This window comes from Charadrius vociferus, unplaced genomic scaffold, assembly GCF_000708025.1.
Source record: "Charadrius vociferus isolate BGI_N301 unplaced genomic scaffold, ASM70802v2 scaffold173, whole genome shotgun sequence".
NCBI classification, from domain to species: domain Eukaryota; kingdom Metazoa; phylum Chordata; class Aves; order Charadriiformes; family Charadriidae; genus Charadrius; species Charadrius vociferus.
The window spans coordinates 1266410-1283215 of NW_009648369.1; the positions used below are offsets into that span (position 1 = coordinate 1266410).

Here is a 16806-nt window from a genome sequence, read left to right on the forward strand (position 1 = left end):
TATTTTTTACTGATTTTAAGTACACCCAGCATAAATTAATCCCATTCACTTGAGCTGGTAGTTTTGCTAAATTTATTCTTTTTTTTGAGTTCAAAACAGCTTTTTATCCTTCTACTAGTTTATCCAAAGTAACTATCCAAAGGTAATTGCATTTGAAGAGCTATATGGAGATCCTGTTCTGAAATTTAAGGGGGGCGTTACTAATAGGAGATGGCATGAGGGAACATTGGAGGGATTAATAAAAGAGATGTTTAGATAATTGGGGGATTTGTGTAATTGGTATTTGGCAGTTTTGTCCTCATTCCAATGTTGAGCATGGAGCAGACTCTTCAGAGGCTACGTGTCACAAAGGTTTTGAAGTTGTGCATCGTGAAACATTCTATGTTTAAAGTTCTATATTCGCTGTGTAATTTCTGCTTGGCTGAGGAGCGTTAACATTATTTGTGTGTCTAATATAATTGTTTCCTAGGTTAACTTCTCAGCCTGGTGCTACACTACCAAATGGACGTAGCTTATGTAAGTGTATTACAGTGGACCTTTTGTATCTACTTTTACATTTAACAATTTTATGTCAATGGTTTTCAGTTGCATATATTTTTAATAACTTTACTGATTACTCTGACCATTTTGAACAGAAAAGTTACTGTTTTGGCTCAGTTTTCTTCTGTCAACATCTTTGATGCTCTCTGTGGACATGGGGAACATTCTTAGATGAAAGTCCATTTCTCTTCTCAATTCAGACCTCTTCGCCATTATCTTGATGTTTTCCTTAACTCCTAAATTTACTGTTACGAACTAATTTTGGCCTTCCTCTCCCCCCTGGTCTCTTTAATTTACTTACTCTTTTGCTCATTTAAGATTCGGCCTTCTGTGGTTCTTAACATTACTTAACTCTACTGTTGCTTTAGAGAGACCTGCCTTGTCTGCAACTCCTGCTACCTCGAACAATTTTCCTATATGCTTGTACAAACTTGCCATCTCATTGCATATCTCAGCTAAAACCACTTTGTCTTTCGTATCACTTTTTCATCAATTCTGTCTCATTTAGTTCTGCGTTGACTGTATGTAAGTGTTAACCATTAAGCGTATTTTTATTATTTATTGTGGTGCCTAAGGAACAATCAGGAGTGGGATCTCTTTTTGTTTGATACTGTACAGAGTAGCTGATATAGATGTGCTTGTGAAATCAATATGCTGCATCTGACCTTTTGATAATGTATTTGAAAGTCTAAGAATTTAAACTGTGGGCCAAGTGTGCGTATTAGAATTGCTGTTAACTTAAAAATATTGGATATTTGAATGCCAAATTTTAATAATAAGATTATTATATAAGGAAACAAGCTCTAGTGTGAAGAAATAGCTTGTAAAATAAATTTGTTAGGAATTTAAAAAATATATTTCTTTAGTGAATATAAGGGTGGTCGTACCGTGCTCCATAACCTTTGGTTTATTGTCCTTGCTAAGTATTCTCTTATTAATTCTTGTATGTGAAAATGTTGTTTCCTGCTTTTTGAAGTAGTAATACAAATTTCTCTTAGCTCTCAAAAGCCATCCCCTTCGAGGGGAAAAAAAGGGAGATGGGGACCATGCTTGCATAAACGGAGATATAGAAGTCAGAAAAAGTTGTCGGTCCAGGAAAAACAGATTTGAAACTTTGAATCAGAGTTTATTGTTTGATCAGCTAGTAAACAGGTATGTGGGGATACTTCAGTTGTATTCACAAAGCATCTTAATGATTTTTTAAAGAGTTAGAAAACCCTGTCTTCCAGTGCCATCTATGTGTTTTACTGTGGGAATGTATTAGCGTCGAGGCAAGCTAGATTGTGGTTTGAGTTACAGGCTGGGTCCTGTGCTGTAACTGCCTATGTTATCCATGCTCTGAATTCAAAGCAACTTACCAGACTTTCATTGAGGAGTAAGCTACTCTGTGTTTACACCTGGATAAAACTGTACGTTGGCGGTTATTGCAGAGTGGCTGACATGCTGTAAATCCACACCCTGGTTTGTCTCAGTGACATGTTTACGTAGTGATACCTTAAATGTGATGTAAATTGCTGATTAGCAACAATGCTTGGAAGCTTTCTAGATTTTGCTTGTATGATTTTAATCATAAAATATCAAAAGTTTGTAGCTTTCTTTTTTTTTTTTTGTCTGGGTTTTTTACCATTTGTTACTAATTCACATAGGCTGGGTGTCACTTTTTGACATTTACTGTGCAGACAAAGTAGGTCAGAGAGGGAGGCATGGTCTGGTCTGAGCATAGGAATGGGAGCCAGAAATACTTTTCTTGAAATATTATTTCTATGTGGCCTTGGGCAGGTCACTTAATATGTCTCAATTTTCCCACCTGTAAAACGGGTTTTAATAGTCACATCTGTGAGAGTCTGCTTGCTCTAGTGCTTGGAAAATGTTTTAAACATAAGCATTTAATTGCCAAGTATGATCTTTATTGTTAAATGTATTCTGTTGAATAAATTTTAATTTAATTTTCTTTTTCAATTTACTCAGTAACTACTTGGTATCAGTTTACAAATTTATATTGAGTTACATTTATTTTTCTAGTTGCAGTTGAATCTCCCTCTCCTCATCAACAATAGGAAAAAGTCTACCATGAAGATTGTAATTTGATAAGATCATGGTACTGAAGTCTATATATGAACTTATACTGATAACAGTGTGTCCCATAATCATTGGAGGTTTTTTAAGAACAGGTTAGACAAATGTCTGTCAGGAATGACTTAGGTGTTGTGTAGTCTGTTCTTGCCTGGCAGAGCCTGTGGACTTTTCCAGGTCCTCTCCAACCCTCTTTTCTTTGATAGCAAACTATAGCATGATTTTGCTTGAAGTGATGTCACACATCACAGATATTTTAGAAGAATTGTTTAAAATTGAGAGGGGCGCTCATAATGAAATCTTGACTTTACTGACTTCCGTCACCAGCACCTCCATTGACTTTCTTTCTAGGCAGGATTTCACTCTTTAGAGTTATTTTTAAACACCTTGAAAGAAAGGAAGTGAAAGTTTCTGCCTTCTTACAATTATTATACAATTATAGTAGAATTCCAGTTGACATCTACCATAATCACTATGGAGAGCAGTAACTTGGTGTGCAAATAATTGACTTGTCCTGGCTAATACTCTGTTGGGTTTTTTTTTTCTTAGCAATGAAGTGTCTTGGCCAAGGTTATTATTTATACACCACCATTGTTTTGACAGCTGTTTACAAATACTTCAGATAATGAAAATGTAGACTAATTAAATAGTAGATGAGAAATGGTAGAGTAGTGAGGTCAAATAATGAATGATGAAATTCTAGATGTTACAGATTTAACATTAAAACAAAAAAATCCCTTGTGTATTAGTGTCTTTGAGGCAAACTTAATCTTACTTGACACCTAATCTAACATCTAAGCAATTAGAAATTTAAATGCTACAATTTATACTGAGCAAAAAAAAAAAAATTAATTTTTTTTAAAAATGCTACAGCTTAATTTGAACCCCGAATTTTAATAGCATCAGCATTTCTTCTCTTGCATACTCCTTAGTTTATATTCTGTAGGTTCGTATTTCAGTTTTCTTTATTATGATTGGTTCTGTAGTTAATTGATAGATTCAATGCTAGATTTTTCAGATTTTAATTCATTTTTATATTTAGTTGATCTGTAGACTCTGCAATAGCTGTAACAGACCATAGAATTAGATATGTTAAATTGTTGGATGCTATGTAAAAAGTTCTGCATATCTACCGTTTTAAGACTGAATTATTTTTTTTTGTTAAATGTTGCATATATTTTAGTACTGCTGAAGCTGTCCTACAGGAAATGGATAATATTAACATCAGGAGAAATAGGCGGTCTGGGGAAGTAGAACGGCTACGTATGTGGACAGACACAGAATTTGTAAGTGCAGAGTGTCTCAGATCTTGGATAAAAGTATTATCAAGGGGGAGCGTGTTTGTTTTTGCAATCTCCATACATTTGCCTGTAGCTGTGTCAAAAGGCTTCAGATGCTCTTCAGTGGGTGACATTAAAAAACTTGATAAACTCAAATCCAGAACAAAATGAATGGATTTATACTAAATCATGTTTTCTTCATTGATGAATTGACTGCCATGCTCTCATGATGTACTGTGGTGGTTCTTCTCTGGTGTGAATCACACTGTGGTAGTCTGAAAACAGAACCAGGGACTGTCATCTGGTTTGTTCTCTAAAATAGCTTGATACTGATGTTAACTATGTATTAGATGGACTAGGTACTATCTGAGAGACTTGTTTTACCACCTATTAAATGAGACTGCCTTTGTAGTCTGCCTCTGGGGCGCTCTGTTGGAAAAAGACTTGGGGGCTACAGTGGAATACTACTTACTGAACTGTGAGATAACACTGTGAGTGACATGGGATGACAGTACTGATGGGAACATACATAAATTTTATTCCAGGAAAACATGGATATGTATTCTCGAGTGAAAAGGAGGAGGAAATCATTGAGGAGAAATAGCTATGGGATTCAGAACCACCATGAAGTGTCCACAGAAGGGGAAGAAGAAGGTATGGATTATGAAGAATTGTAAGGGTTTGTCTGAAATACTTAGAAAACAAAGCTCTCATCAATATAAGATAGCAATATGTTGTGCTCCAGAAAGTAGTTTGGTTTTGGATCTGGATTTGGAGTTATTAAATAGACCAATTAACAAGACTATTGCAAATAAGTACACATTGAAGGATTCCTCCTCTTTAGAAGGAGGAGAAGTTTTAGGGATCTCTACATAGCTGTGCTTAAATGAAAGCAGGTTTATCAGAAAGTAGCAAACCAAAGCCTGTTTTCTGAATGTTTATATACTATGTTCTCTTACTTATGTTTTCTGTAAAACTAAGTAATTGGAGCTTTCCTTATATTCCTTGTAACAATCCTCTGGTGGAAGCCAGGACATGATGCATGTAGTCTGCAACTATACATGTTCTAACTGACTTGCTATTTCTCATGCGCTAGGTGGCAGTTACCAGAAGGAATGTGTAATAGTCAGTTCTGCATCCTTCCTCTGGGGAAGGTACTAATTAAAGTCTCTGTTTTCTATCTATCTGCTGAATTTTAGAAGGCATAACAACTCTATTTGAAATTCTACCTTCTTTTAAAAATTTAGATGAAACTGGTCTGTGGGTTCAAAAAGTATTGAGAAAGAAGGGTTTATGGCTAACTTTGATGGCGTGATCAGCAACATGCTTGGCTTCCTTAAGAAATCAGACTCAAACTTCCACACAGGATCTAGACAGGGTTCAGTGTAGTGTGTCTCGATTTTGAACTGAAACTGCTGTAAGAGGTATGGTCTGTCCCAAGTAATAAGAATGCAGACTTAATTCTGAGACCCACGGATGGAAATTCTGATCCTGTTAATACATGGACCTAGGTGATACCTTTATACAGTGTGTTCATTTGCTTTGTGTAAAAATGATATTGTGAATCGTAAAGTTGTACTTATTTTCATGCGGTGTCAAATATTTGATTTTCTGAGGCTTCCATGGGAAAGGAGAAGAAAGGCATTATTCTTAATTTGAAGGTTAATTATTGAAGGAAAAAGATAGTGGATAGAAGTGATATTTGAAGTATTTTACAGTTAAAACTAATTTGACTACATTTATTGTTTTTTCTGTTGCTTTTCCTGAACCTTCTGCAGGAGACTAGAAGGAAATTTGGCAATGTGCTATAGATTTATCTAGGTCTTCAAATTTCCAGTCATTTGCCAAGTAGTATAAATTAATAAGAAGGGAATAATTCTCAGTGACCATTAAAATGTTAATCTTTAGGAGGAAGGTAGCTCTGACATCAAGTAGAAGTGTTCTGAAAATATTTCCCCCCCCCGCCAACAGAGTCTCAGGAAGAAGATGGAGATATAGAAGTAGAAGAAGCTGAGGGAGAAGAAAATGATCGGCCGTATAATCTCCGACAGAGAAAAACTGTTGAAAGATACCAGGCCCCTCCAATAGGTGAGGAACTAGACAGTGCTTCTGCAGTTCTGCTGTGCTGACCTCCAAGAACACTGTGGGTGTGGGAAGCGAAAAGTTGGATGGCTGCTCCTCATCCCTGACAAAGTTCCCATGCAGCACTCGGTGACTTCCGTCTTGCCTCTGTTTTTGTTCATGATGTGAATAGGACTACTGAGACAGTCTATCGGTTTGTCAATGCTGGTGGCATTGCTAGTGCGTGCTGCCTCATTGAACTTTGCAGCAGGTGTTGCCGTGTGCTGTTGGAGGGTTGGAGGTGAACAGGATTTAGGCTAATAAGTAGTTGACAGAAGTTGAATTCAGAAAGCAGCCTAATTAATTAGGTAATTACATGGAAAAAATAGTTACTGTTATGCCCACTTCTCTTCTTAAGTGGTAAGCCTAATTCATAACTGTAGATAAATTGCGTAGCAGCAGTTATCACATTTTTCCTCGATGAGAAATTTAGACTAGAATAGTTCAGCTGGAAGAGATCTACAACTATCATCTAGCCCAACTGCCTGACCGCTTCAGGGCTGACCAAGAGTTAAAGCATGTTATTAAGGGCATTGTCCAAATGTCTCTTAAACACGGACTGGCTTGGGGCATCGACCACCTCTCTAGGAAGCCTGTTCCAGTGCTTGGCCATCCTCTTTGTAAAGAAATGTTTGCTGATGTCCAGTCAGAACCTCCCCTGATGCAGCTTTGAACCATTCCCACGTATCCTATCACTGGATCCCAGGGAGAAGAGATCAGCACCTCCTTCTCCATGTCCCCTCCTCAGGAAGCTGTGGAGAACAATGAGGTCACCCCTCAGCCTCCTTTTCTCCAAATGAGACAAACCCGGAGTCCTCAGCCACTCCTCACAGGATATAGCATCGGGGGTTGATATAGGATTCAGCATAGCGTCTCTTAATTTTGAACCTTTTAATGCTTCTGTTGAAAATCAAGTATTCTGTGCATATTTGGTTTAGATCACAGTCATGTACGCAGTGTGCTGTATCTTAAGGCAGCTTGGAAATTAAGACTGCGATAGGGAAATGCTGTGGTTTATTTGTTAAGAGAAATTTCAAGACATCCCGTGTTATCAGCTGTGAAGAAGTTTCCGTATGGGGTTTCATGTCCTGCAAATAAACTGAAAATGTTGGTGCCTGGCGTGAATTACATTCTGTGCCATGATACCCACAGCTGTGATGATTTGAGGAGGCTGAGGATGGAATTCCCATGACTGTATCAAGCCAAGTATGGCGACAGTGAAATAAAGCACAAGAGGTTTGACTTCCCTCCACCCCCCCAGTTCTTTTCTTAATTTGAGCTTTCAGAGAAACCAGCGATAACGTTATTGGTAAAGCAATAATTAGCACTTTTGCGCTGCATTTAAATTAGTTTATTATTCTTTTGTAATTGATGTTACAAACTTGTATCTTCTCTTACTCAGTGCCAGCTCATCAAAAAAAGAGGGAAAATACACTGTTTGATATTCACAGATCTCCTGCGAGAAGAAGCCATATCAGGTAAATGTCAGTCTTTTGGTACAGAGTTGTTTGCTTTCCCTCAGTACATTTCTGCTGGCTTTTGATTTGCAAAACATTCTTGAGTGAGTTGTACAGTTCATTCACGTGTGTGCGTGGGTCTTGAATTGTATCTTAGGTTCAGATCCTGATCAGCATACAAAGATGAATTTCTTAGTGCTTCATAATACCAGTAGAAGCTTTGTGATAAACAGAATGGAAACAGGTGTGCTGCAAGTACTGGAAAGAGTTGCGCATTGCACACTGTAGCTTTTTCTGTAAGGGCGTATATTTAGTGTTTAAATCCAGAGCAGCAGTTGAACAAGTATCCCCTTTCTATTCTACGAAAACAAACAAATCAGGCTCACGTTTTTTGTTTTCTTCCAGTTCAAATTTCATCCAAGTAATATTAACAATTTAATAAAATATTTGCCAAGCATCATTCTTGACTCTTATCTTTTGTGTCAAAGTTGTCTGGAATACACCAAGTTGTCTTGGAAACTGTCGATAGGCTTTATTTAACAAAATAGATGAGAATCCAAGCTTAATACATTTTTTAAAAAATAAACTTACTGAAAACTTCAGAAAGATAAATCTGTCCATGAACAGAATCCAAGTAAACAAATTCTAGTCTCAGCTGAAACTCTTGCCTTCTTATTGCTTAAATTAATGTCATAGTGAAAATACGAAAAGTAAATAAAGTACTAGCAGAATCTTATGATTCTACAAGTTTCTTTGTCATATAAATAAAAACATTTAATTTTAAAGAGCTTTTTTTTTTTTTCTTAAAGAGCATATGACATGTTGTTGGGTGATCTCAAGACTTGTACTTGCTAGTAAGATATAAAGAGTGTGAAAGCTATTATCCCTTCAGTTTTAGCATGCTCGTTGCTCCACTCATTTTTTTTTCCCTTCTTGACAGGACACTGTCATGAAAAGTCTTCCTAATTACATGATAGTCTCTTTGTGTTTTTAAATGTATCTAATTTTTGGTCATCAAACAGTAAAACCATGTTTTGACCATGTTATCCTTTGGCAAAAACCAGCTAGTCAGTGTATTACCGTGTTCATACAAATGATACAGCTCACTATATTCACTAAAAACACATGAATTTTTACTAGTAGCCAACTTTTTAATGCAAAAAACGGGCTGACTTTTTTCACACTGATGCCTTTTTGTACAGAAGATGTAATGTCTGTTCTCTAATATTTCTGCAATACTCAGTTTTCTGAAATGCCGTCATACTAAAATAAGTGGTTCATGCAGACTTTGAGTAGTAATTATACTTAGATTCAGATCAGAAGTTAAACTACCGTCCAGGTGTTTTGTGAAACTGTTCTGCTGTTCAGAATGGATCTCCTCATAAAAAGAGACCATATGCTTTCGGACGTGTGGAATTTTATTGAAGAATGTTTAAAGAGAAGCATGAAACTGAGTAAGGAGATCTTGATTATTCTGTTGTGTTGGAGGTGGCTAAAGTGGTTGGAAGCTTTTCTAAGTTCAGTTGCTGTCTGATGAACTTCAGCAGCTTATTGATCGAATACTCAATCATACCCGCTGAGGTAACATGGACCTCAGATCTTATGAGACTACATTTCTTGCGGCGATCTACTGTTTTTGTAATGTTCATGTTGAAATCAGATCCCTGTGACAGTAAAAGATGTTGTTCCCCTACCAGATGATTTTGCTACTTACTTAATAAAACTAAAATTTGCATGCATCTTAAACCTGGATAGTACTGTAGTTGCTGTTTCAATTTTGTTTTTATAAAAGAATCGAAACATGCTGTTCTACTGCAAAAAGGGACTGAGTTTTATGTTTATTTTGCCACTGCAACAGGAGAAAGAAGCATGCCATTCACAGCAGTGATACAACCTCTTCAGATGAAGAACGTTTTGAAAGAAGAAAATCTAAAAGCATGGCCAGAGCAAGAAATAGGTATGAAAACATCCTTGGTCTTTAGAAGGGTTTGATTTTTATTATTCAGCATAAACCAAGCAGAACTGTTCTATCAGTTCTGCAGACTTTTTTGATTCTGCCTGTGATTACCTGCAGACACAGTGTAAGATTGCTGGTTATACATTAACATAGATTTTGAAGTCTTATGAGTAGATAATTAACAAATAGTGCTAAAAAGATGGAAAGATAAGAATATTTCATTCAGTTGAGTTACAAGACAAACAACTTTGGTTAAAGTGTTTTTTTATTCTTGGTGTTACTTGGTCCCAGTTAGTTCAGTAGTACTCCCAATACTAGCTCTTACTCTTCTCTTTTCCGGTGGTGTAATATGTGCATTCTGTACACCCAACATGTATTTTTTTGACCTCACATTTATTCACCAGTTACCTAAAAGTGGAAAATCTATAAGGTGTATCAGTAAATTTACTTACTGTCACAGAAATGTTATTTGGAAAACTAAACGGAAAAAAAGTGTTTCCTCATCTTTCTTCTTCTGTCTCTTTCTGTCTGCTACACCATTCCTTTTTCCAACCTGAGGAATTCCAAAGATGTACAACTACCAAAATGTAGTTCCAAGTGTAACCTGTATCTTACTAGTACCTTTCTCTGTGTATTTGACCTGATGTAATATCTGTGTAGAGGCTTAAAGTTTCTTTGTATGCTCTAAGAAGTTGGAACAGGTGGATGTGAGTTATGGCTGATCTGCAAGAAATATTTTTATTTCGTTTCTTTGGACTCTACTAGCTATGTTTTAAAAAAAATGTTTTCCTTGTACTGTTAATCCTTTTCTTACCATACTGAACTACTCAGTTTATCACTGCCAGTGGAGAGTGTCCTGTTCTTTTCATCAGCGTTGTTTCTTCTGTGTTTAATCAAAATAGTCAGTCCAGCCTAGTTCTCCAGAGTGAAATATCTGTATGGAAGCATCAAATTATGTTTATATTTAAGGAACTTCCAGATATACAAGAATAACTCCCACAATAAAAAGGTTTGTTTTGATTACCTTATCAATCCAGGAAGGTTGTCTCTTTAGGTAGTAGAATCTCTTGGTTCTTCCCATTCCAGCAAAATGATCAAAACAGAACAATATTTATTTGATGGGTTTTTTTGTTGTTGTTGTTGAACAGGTGCCTGCCTTTAAACTTTAGAGCAGAGGACTTAGCTAGTGGAATCCTGCGAGAACGTGTGAAAGTTGGGGCAAGTTTGGCTGATGTTGACCCTATGATTGTTGATAAATCGGTAGGTTTTGTTAAAATGTTTTATTCTCCTTCCCCCAATTACTCATAACCAGAATTCACCACAGCTTCTCATTAGAGTTGAAGTAAATTTATAATAAGCTCACAGATCTTTTTTTGCTATTTTTTTTTCCCAGAGATGTTGTCTGTTTATTCCTTTGGGCTACAAAGCACTTGCTTTTGGCCTGTAGGTAATCAGTGCTGCATGGATATTGTAAATAAGCTAAAATATCAATTGCCCAACTGTATTTGTTTGTTTACAGTCATTTTGCAATTACTTGTAGTAGTAGAAACTGGGGTATGCTGAGCAGTGCAGGAAACAAAAGTACTGACTACCTGGGTTGGTTAACTCAGTGCTAGCTCTGTGGGTCCTGAGCCTATTCAGAAACAATGATGCACATTAGCCTACGTGTGTTGTGCAGAAGCTGCTGAATTGTTACTAGAGCTGAACCATTGTCTAGAAGTACTTTGACTATATTCATGTTATGCTGTGCCTGAGCTTAAAAATGCTCTCAGGCTTAGGCTGGATTTCTGTAGATGTCCAGGTATCCCTGACGCATTTAACTTGTGAACCAGATAAACCTCATGTGGGCAATCAAGAGTTGACTTCTCAACTTTTTTTACACTTTCAAAATTCAGGGAACTCCTGTTGTTAAATGCAATGTTGTTTGTAATTTGTTTTCAAATATGTTATTTTATATGTAAAGGTAATTTTGTGGAAAGCTGTTACAATATATGCTTTGTTTTTCTTCTAAGGTGCGTTTTGATAGTATAGGGGGATTGAGCCATCATATCCTTGCACTTAAGGAAATGGTAGTGTTTCCTCTTCTCTATCCAGAAATATTTGAAAAATTCAAAATTCAGCCACCAAGGTAGGTGTATTTACTGTTACTGTTGTGTTTTATTTTATTAAGCTCTGAAGAATGCTTCACTTGAAAACACATAGGAGATTGATTCTTTCCCTGAAGTGTTTACTGTTCAAGTAGACTTAAAAGTTTGCTACCCCACTTGTCTATCTGAATGTAGTAAGTGGGGTGAAGAGTTACGAAAATCTAGTTTATTTTTCTTGTGATAGGAAGGTAAGCTTTGTGATTTGGTCAAAGAAAGAATTCTCAAGTGTTCTATTTAGTAGTATCTTGCCTTTTTTCTGTTATGTTATCAAATACTGTACTAAATCAAGCTAAATGCTGATGTTTCTTTTATAGAAGTAATCTCAATAATGTTATATTATGGTTTTAATGTTTATTGATCGGGCATCTTGGTGTGTGATTTAACTGGGTACACATAATCTAAATAAATTGAAAATTTTGGGGATATTTTTGTCATTTAAAGGAAGTACATCTCTCTGAAGAAGTAACAAACACTGATTCAAGTGTTACCTAAGATTTAATATTTGAGGAGGTATTTAACTAGTGTAAAACAATCCTTTGGAAGCTTAATATGCCTTTGATTAATGTTATCTACAAAGCAAAGGTTTACTGATTTGAAAGCATAAAACAAACTTAGATTTTATGAAGTCATGTTGAATACACTGGTAATAATAGTAGAAGTCTTTCTTCTCCAGGCTCCCTGTCTTCACTATAAATTTGACTTGGAGTTTTTCAGGAGACATAAAATAAGTTTGTGACTGTGTTGATCCATTTATCTTCAGGGGCTGTTTATTCTATGGTCCTCCTGGAACAGGTAAAACCTTGGTAGCTAGAGCTCTAGCTAATGAATGCAGTCAAGGAGACAAAAAGGTGGCTTTCTTTATGAGGAAAGGAGCAGACTGTCTCAGTAAGTGGGTTGGTGAATCTGAACGTCAGCTTCGACTCCTTTTTGATCAGGTTAGAAGAAAATACATATTTTTCATATCATTTCTCTGTATGTTGTTTTTTGTGGTTTAGGCAGCTAAAGTTATTTGTAATTGAAACTAAATAACTGTAAATTTTCATAGATTGGGCAGGATTTGTCCAAATTAGATATTCAGATGAAAAGATAGAGGAATTCTGACAACAGCTTTTCTCCATCTGAAAATTGAGAGGAAGAAGTCACTTGACTTGTCCATTCATGGAGCAAAGTAGTTTGGGTAAAAAAAATAATTAAATCCATGACTTTGAGTTTGACTGGCACGTTCAAGATAAATGCTACATAGAGGAGGATGCAGGATTGCATCAGCTGTGTGTGTATTTTAGCATCCTTATTTGGCTTGGAAGATGATGGACAGAAGAGAGTCACATAAAACAGTGAAATGTGGTTACTCAAACAAAAGCTGTTTTTAGACACTTCTAAGCAAACAAGTTATGAGCAGATAAGATACTGTTTTCTGTAACTGTGTATAAGGTGTCTCAGTTTGTCTTTAATCTCTCCAACACACAGTAAAACTGATACACTGGTGCCATCTTGCTTACTCAAAGGAGAATGCAGTCTTTTTTGCTTTGAAACAGTATTGTAGTTGAAAATTCAGTTTCATTTTCAGACTGTACACTTTTTAACAAAGGTGTCTCAATATTAAATTAGCATGTTAATTAGCATGTTAATGCTTTGTAATAAAAATCAACCGTTTTCAGTGTTGATGGCTAAATTATGAATTAACAGTGAATTGAATTTATATTTTTTCTTTTTTTTTTTTTGCATACCAGGCATACTTGATGAGACCCTCTATAATCTTTTTTGATGAAATAGATGGCTTGGCTCCAGTTCGTTCTAGTAGGCAAGATCAGATTCACAGGTAATACTTCTTATTTGCTACCATTATCTTGGTATTTGCTACATTATATTGGTAAACTTTTAAGTGTAATTTTGCTCAGTTCCCAAGAAAGGTTTTTACATTTTCTTAAGCCCACTTACACTAGAAAAGACAGATTGTTGAGTTCTTTTTAGTGTTGAAAGTCATCTTTTCAGTTCTTCAGACTGTAATTTGCTGGGAATTAAATTGTAATGGAGATTACCCTTCATCCACGTTATTAACGTCAAGATTTGGTTGCTGGTTTTGTACTGTAAACAGATGGTCTGTTACCAGCCCAATAGAATAACCAGTTGAAAACAAATTAAATTCTAAAATGAAGAATTGCAATGTTCTATGAATGAACTGGACACCCCTATCCTTTTAATTCTGGATGGAGTGATGTGCAAATGTATCTTGAGTTGCTATAGTGTCATTTTTTTAAAATTTTTTTTTTTTTTACAACAGTTTACTGCTGGCTGAAGTTTTTCCTGGCTGTCTTCAATCTCAGTTTTGCTGCACTTTTTATAGCAATTCAGTTGGATCTTTCATTTTATAGATGGTGGCATTTGTGTGTATCTCTCCCTCCACTCACCTGAGGGGGACAGGAGGGAAATTTTGGAGCCAGCAGACTAGGAGGTTGTGGGAACATGTGGATTTGTATTGATGCACGTTTCTTCTGCCTGGTGCCACAGTTGCTTTGAACAGGTTGATGCATACACTGGTAATGGAAGAGCCCTTTTCAGAGCTGCAATAAGTGGCTTCCTGAGTGCACGTTCCCCAAAACTTTTAAAGGAGGAAGTTAGAATTTGATGTAATCCTTAACGGAGTCATAATACTAAGTATAATACAGATTATATCAAAAGGATCCTTCTTGCTTTGAGACTTTAAACAGTTAAGCCATGGGGTTTTTTTAAGTAAGTTTTTTTTATTTGAAATTATGAATGTTGCAATTGAAAAAGTAAAAATTCTTGCACTGTTCTCTATACATGCTTTTTTTGAAAACTCTCTTTTAGCTCTATAGTGTCTACTCTTCTTGCACTCATGGATGGACTGGATAATAGAGGTGAAATAGTTGTAATTGGTGCTACAAACAGACTGGATTCTATAGATCCTGCACTCAGGAGACCTGGTCGCTTTGACAGGGAATTTCTTTTCAACTTGCCTGATCAAAAGGTAAAACTTAGAAAGGAGATTTATTAATAAATGTTTTTAGTATATTAAACATTTGAGTGCCCGACAACCAAGCCTATGAAATAACAATATGCATTCTTACTTGTAAGAATGTTTTAATTTTAGGAAGACAATTTAAGTAAAAACAAACTGAGAGTTTACATAAAGCTTTATTCAACTTCAAGTCTTCAGAATGTAAACAGAGAGGTAGATTGTTCAAGTTAAACTGAATTGCTTATCTAAAAACTCTGGTTTTGTATAGGTTTGTATAATGAGCCATAACAATTGGGGTTTTGGAAGTTGTGGTAAGAGAAGATAGCTTGTAGACTGCTAAGCACCTAAAAATTGTACGTGTAAAGCCAGACTTTATTATAATGGCAAAAGGAACATTTCAGTTCCTTGTTCTAGACTTCTATAAACTCAGCCATAATATCTCATTAATTTATACTTAAAATTAAATTTACTTTGCATATTGATAGATGTATTTGGGTTCTATAGAATTTTAAAAAGGAATAGTTTTGGAATTCATGTGTATGTACTATGCTACTCAGCAAAAAATTGATGAGGCAATTGACAGTAGAAGCTGTTAATCAAAGGTGCAGCAATTAAAAATTAAATTATAAAATTATGATAATTCCTGCTAGAGCATTAGTTTTGATTGGTTCATGTATAATACTCTTGTTGATTAAACAGCAATTAAAATGTGTAACTGGTATACTGAAGAATTACTTATATATGAAATTAAAAAAGAAGGCAAAAATCTTTGCTCTTGAGAGACTTGAGTATTATGTTCTCCTTTAATGTTTCTCAGTGACATGTCAAAACCAGGTAAAATAACTTTATACTCACATGAATAAATTATATTTTTTTCTAAAATTATGACATGGATTTGGCTTGCTAATTTTTGATCTCTCTTTTTTTTTTCCTTTCTGTTTTTTTAATTCAGGCACGAAAGCACATTTTACAAATTCATACGAGGGATTGGAACCCCAAATTGTCGGATCCTTTCTTAGGAGAACTAGCTGAAAAATGCGTTGGTGAGTGTTATGGTGTTAGTACTTTTACTATAGATGCATTCTTTCCTGTGTAAAACTTTTGGAAGTATGTTAAATGTATCAGGAAATCTTATTATTTTTACCTTTCTAAACTTCTGTACTTTCAACAAAGTTCTTTTTTTATAATAACAAAATACACTTCTGTCTTACTAAAACATGAAACGAGTAGCTAGTAGTTGTTTGAAAATACAGTCATGTTTCCTTCTGTAACATCACTGTCCTTATATATACCCTCAAAGAGGAGCAAAATGAAGTGGGAATTGGAATCTTTAGGTAGACTTTCCATTAAATTAGTATATTACAGAAGAGATAGGGAGACTTGGGGTTTTTCTCTACTTATGGAGGGAAAAAAATCAGTACTTGGTGTTTGGTTTGTTTTTTTTTCCTTCTCCGTTTTTACTGACTGGCATGCCCTCCTCTGACAGAAATCCAACAAACTAACCAGCCTTTCTAAAGATGATTTTTTTTTCAAGATTGTCAGCACAGAACAACCCCAAAGCATAGATATAGGCAGGGGGCAAAAGAAAGCGCCACACCATGAATACATTAAATATACCTTTGGAACGCCCAAAGACCTGCTGTACTGAATGGAGGATGGTTGTTCAAGATAAACCTGCTGCTTAAAAGCTAATCAGAAATAAACCCAAATATTTTATAGTGAATTTAACAGAGGAAATGACCCTAAAACACACACCACAATCTCTTCGCAACAATTTGTCATGCAAAGGTGCATCCTCTGTCAGTCATCTGCTTGGACAAGCACTGAAGTTCTCAGAAAAAGGACAGTCTCAAATGTCTGTGCATTGGAGTCCATCATCAAAGAAATAAGAACTTTAAATTGAACATCAGTCCATTCAGTCAGCTACAGTACATCCGAATTATCCTCTTCATCCACAGGGACATCTATCATCGAAGCAGCATCCCTCCGCTTTTGATGCACAAAGACCTCAGCATCTTCTGGTGAGGAGAAAACATAACTATCCAGCAAACTCCAGTTTAAGCTTTGCCGGGTATAAGACAGCATGTGCCAAACCCATTTCATGTAAATTCTGCTTGAGTTGTGCAAAGACATGATGCTGCTTAGTGGGAGAGAGGGGAATAGATGGGATAAAACCCAGTTGTTTGAAAATTCACCATGTTTTTGTGTGGAGAACACAATTATGTATTTTAAAATTTCATTGCGTAGGGAA

General features: G+C 35.8%; 1 protein-coding gene across 1 annotated transcript in view; it reads left to right on the forward strand.

Moving 5' to 3' along the window:
- The window catches only part of ATAD2B (ATPase family, AAA domain containing 2B), an 88719-nt gene that overhangs the window by 29897 nt on the left and 42016 nt on the right, over positions 1-16806 (forward strand). Inside the window, exons 3-16 of the mRNA XM_009885343.1 lie at positions 470-507; positions 859-870; positions 1539-1692; positions 3797-3899; positions 4439-4547; positions 5865-5981; positions 7417-7492; positions 9330-9428; positions 10577-10688; positions 11441-11556; positions 12336-12510; positions 13306-13394; positions 14405-14564; positions 15508-15598. Coding sequence (XP_009883645.1) covers positions 470-507; positions 859-870; positions 1539-1692; positions 3797-3899; positions 4439-4547; positions 5865-5981; positions 7417-7492; positions 9330-9428; positions 10577-10688; positions 11441-11556; positions 12336-12510; positions 13306-13394; positions 14405-14564; positions 15508-15598 — 1451 coding nt within the window. The remainder of the gene's footprint in view (positions 1-469; positions 508-858; positions 871-1538; positions 1693-3796; positions 3900-4438; positions 4548-5864; positions 5982-7416; positions 7493-9329; positions 9429-10576; positions 10689-11440; positions 11557-12335; positions 12511-13305; positions 13395-14404; positions 14565-15507; positions 15599-16806) is intronic.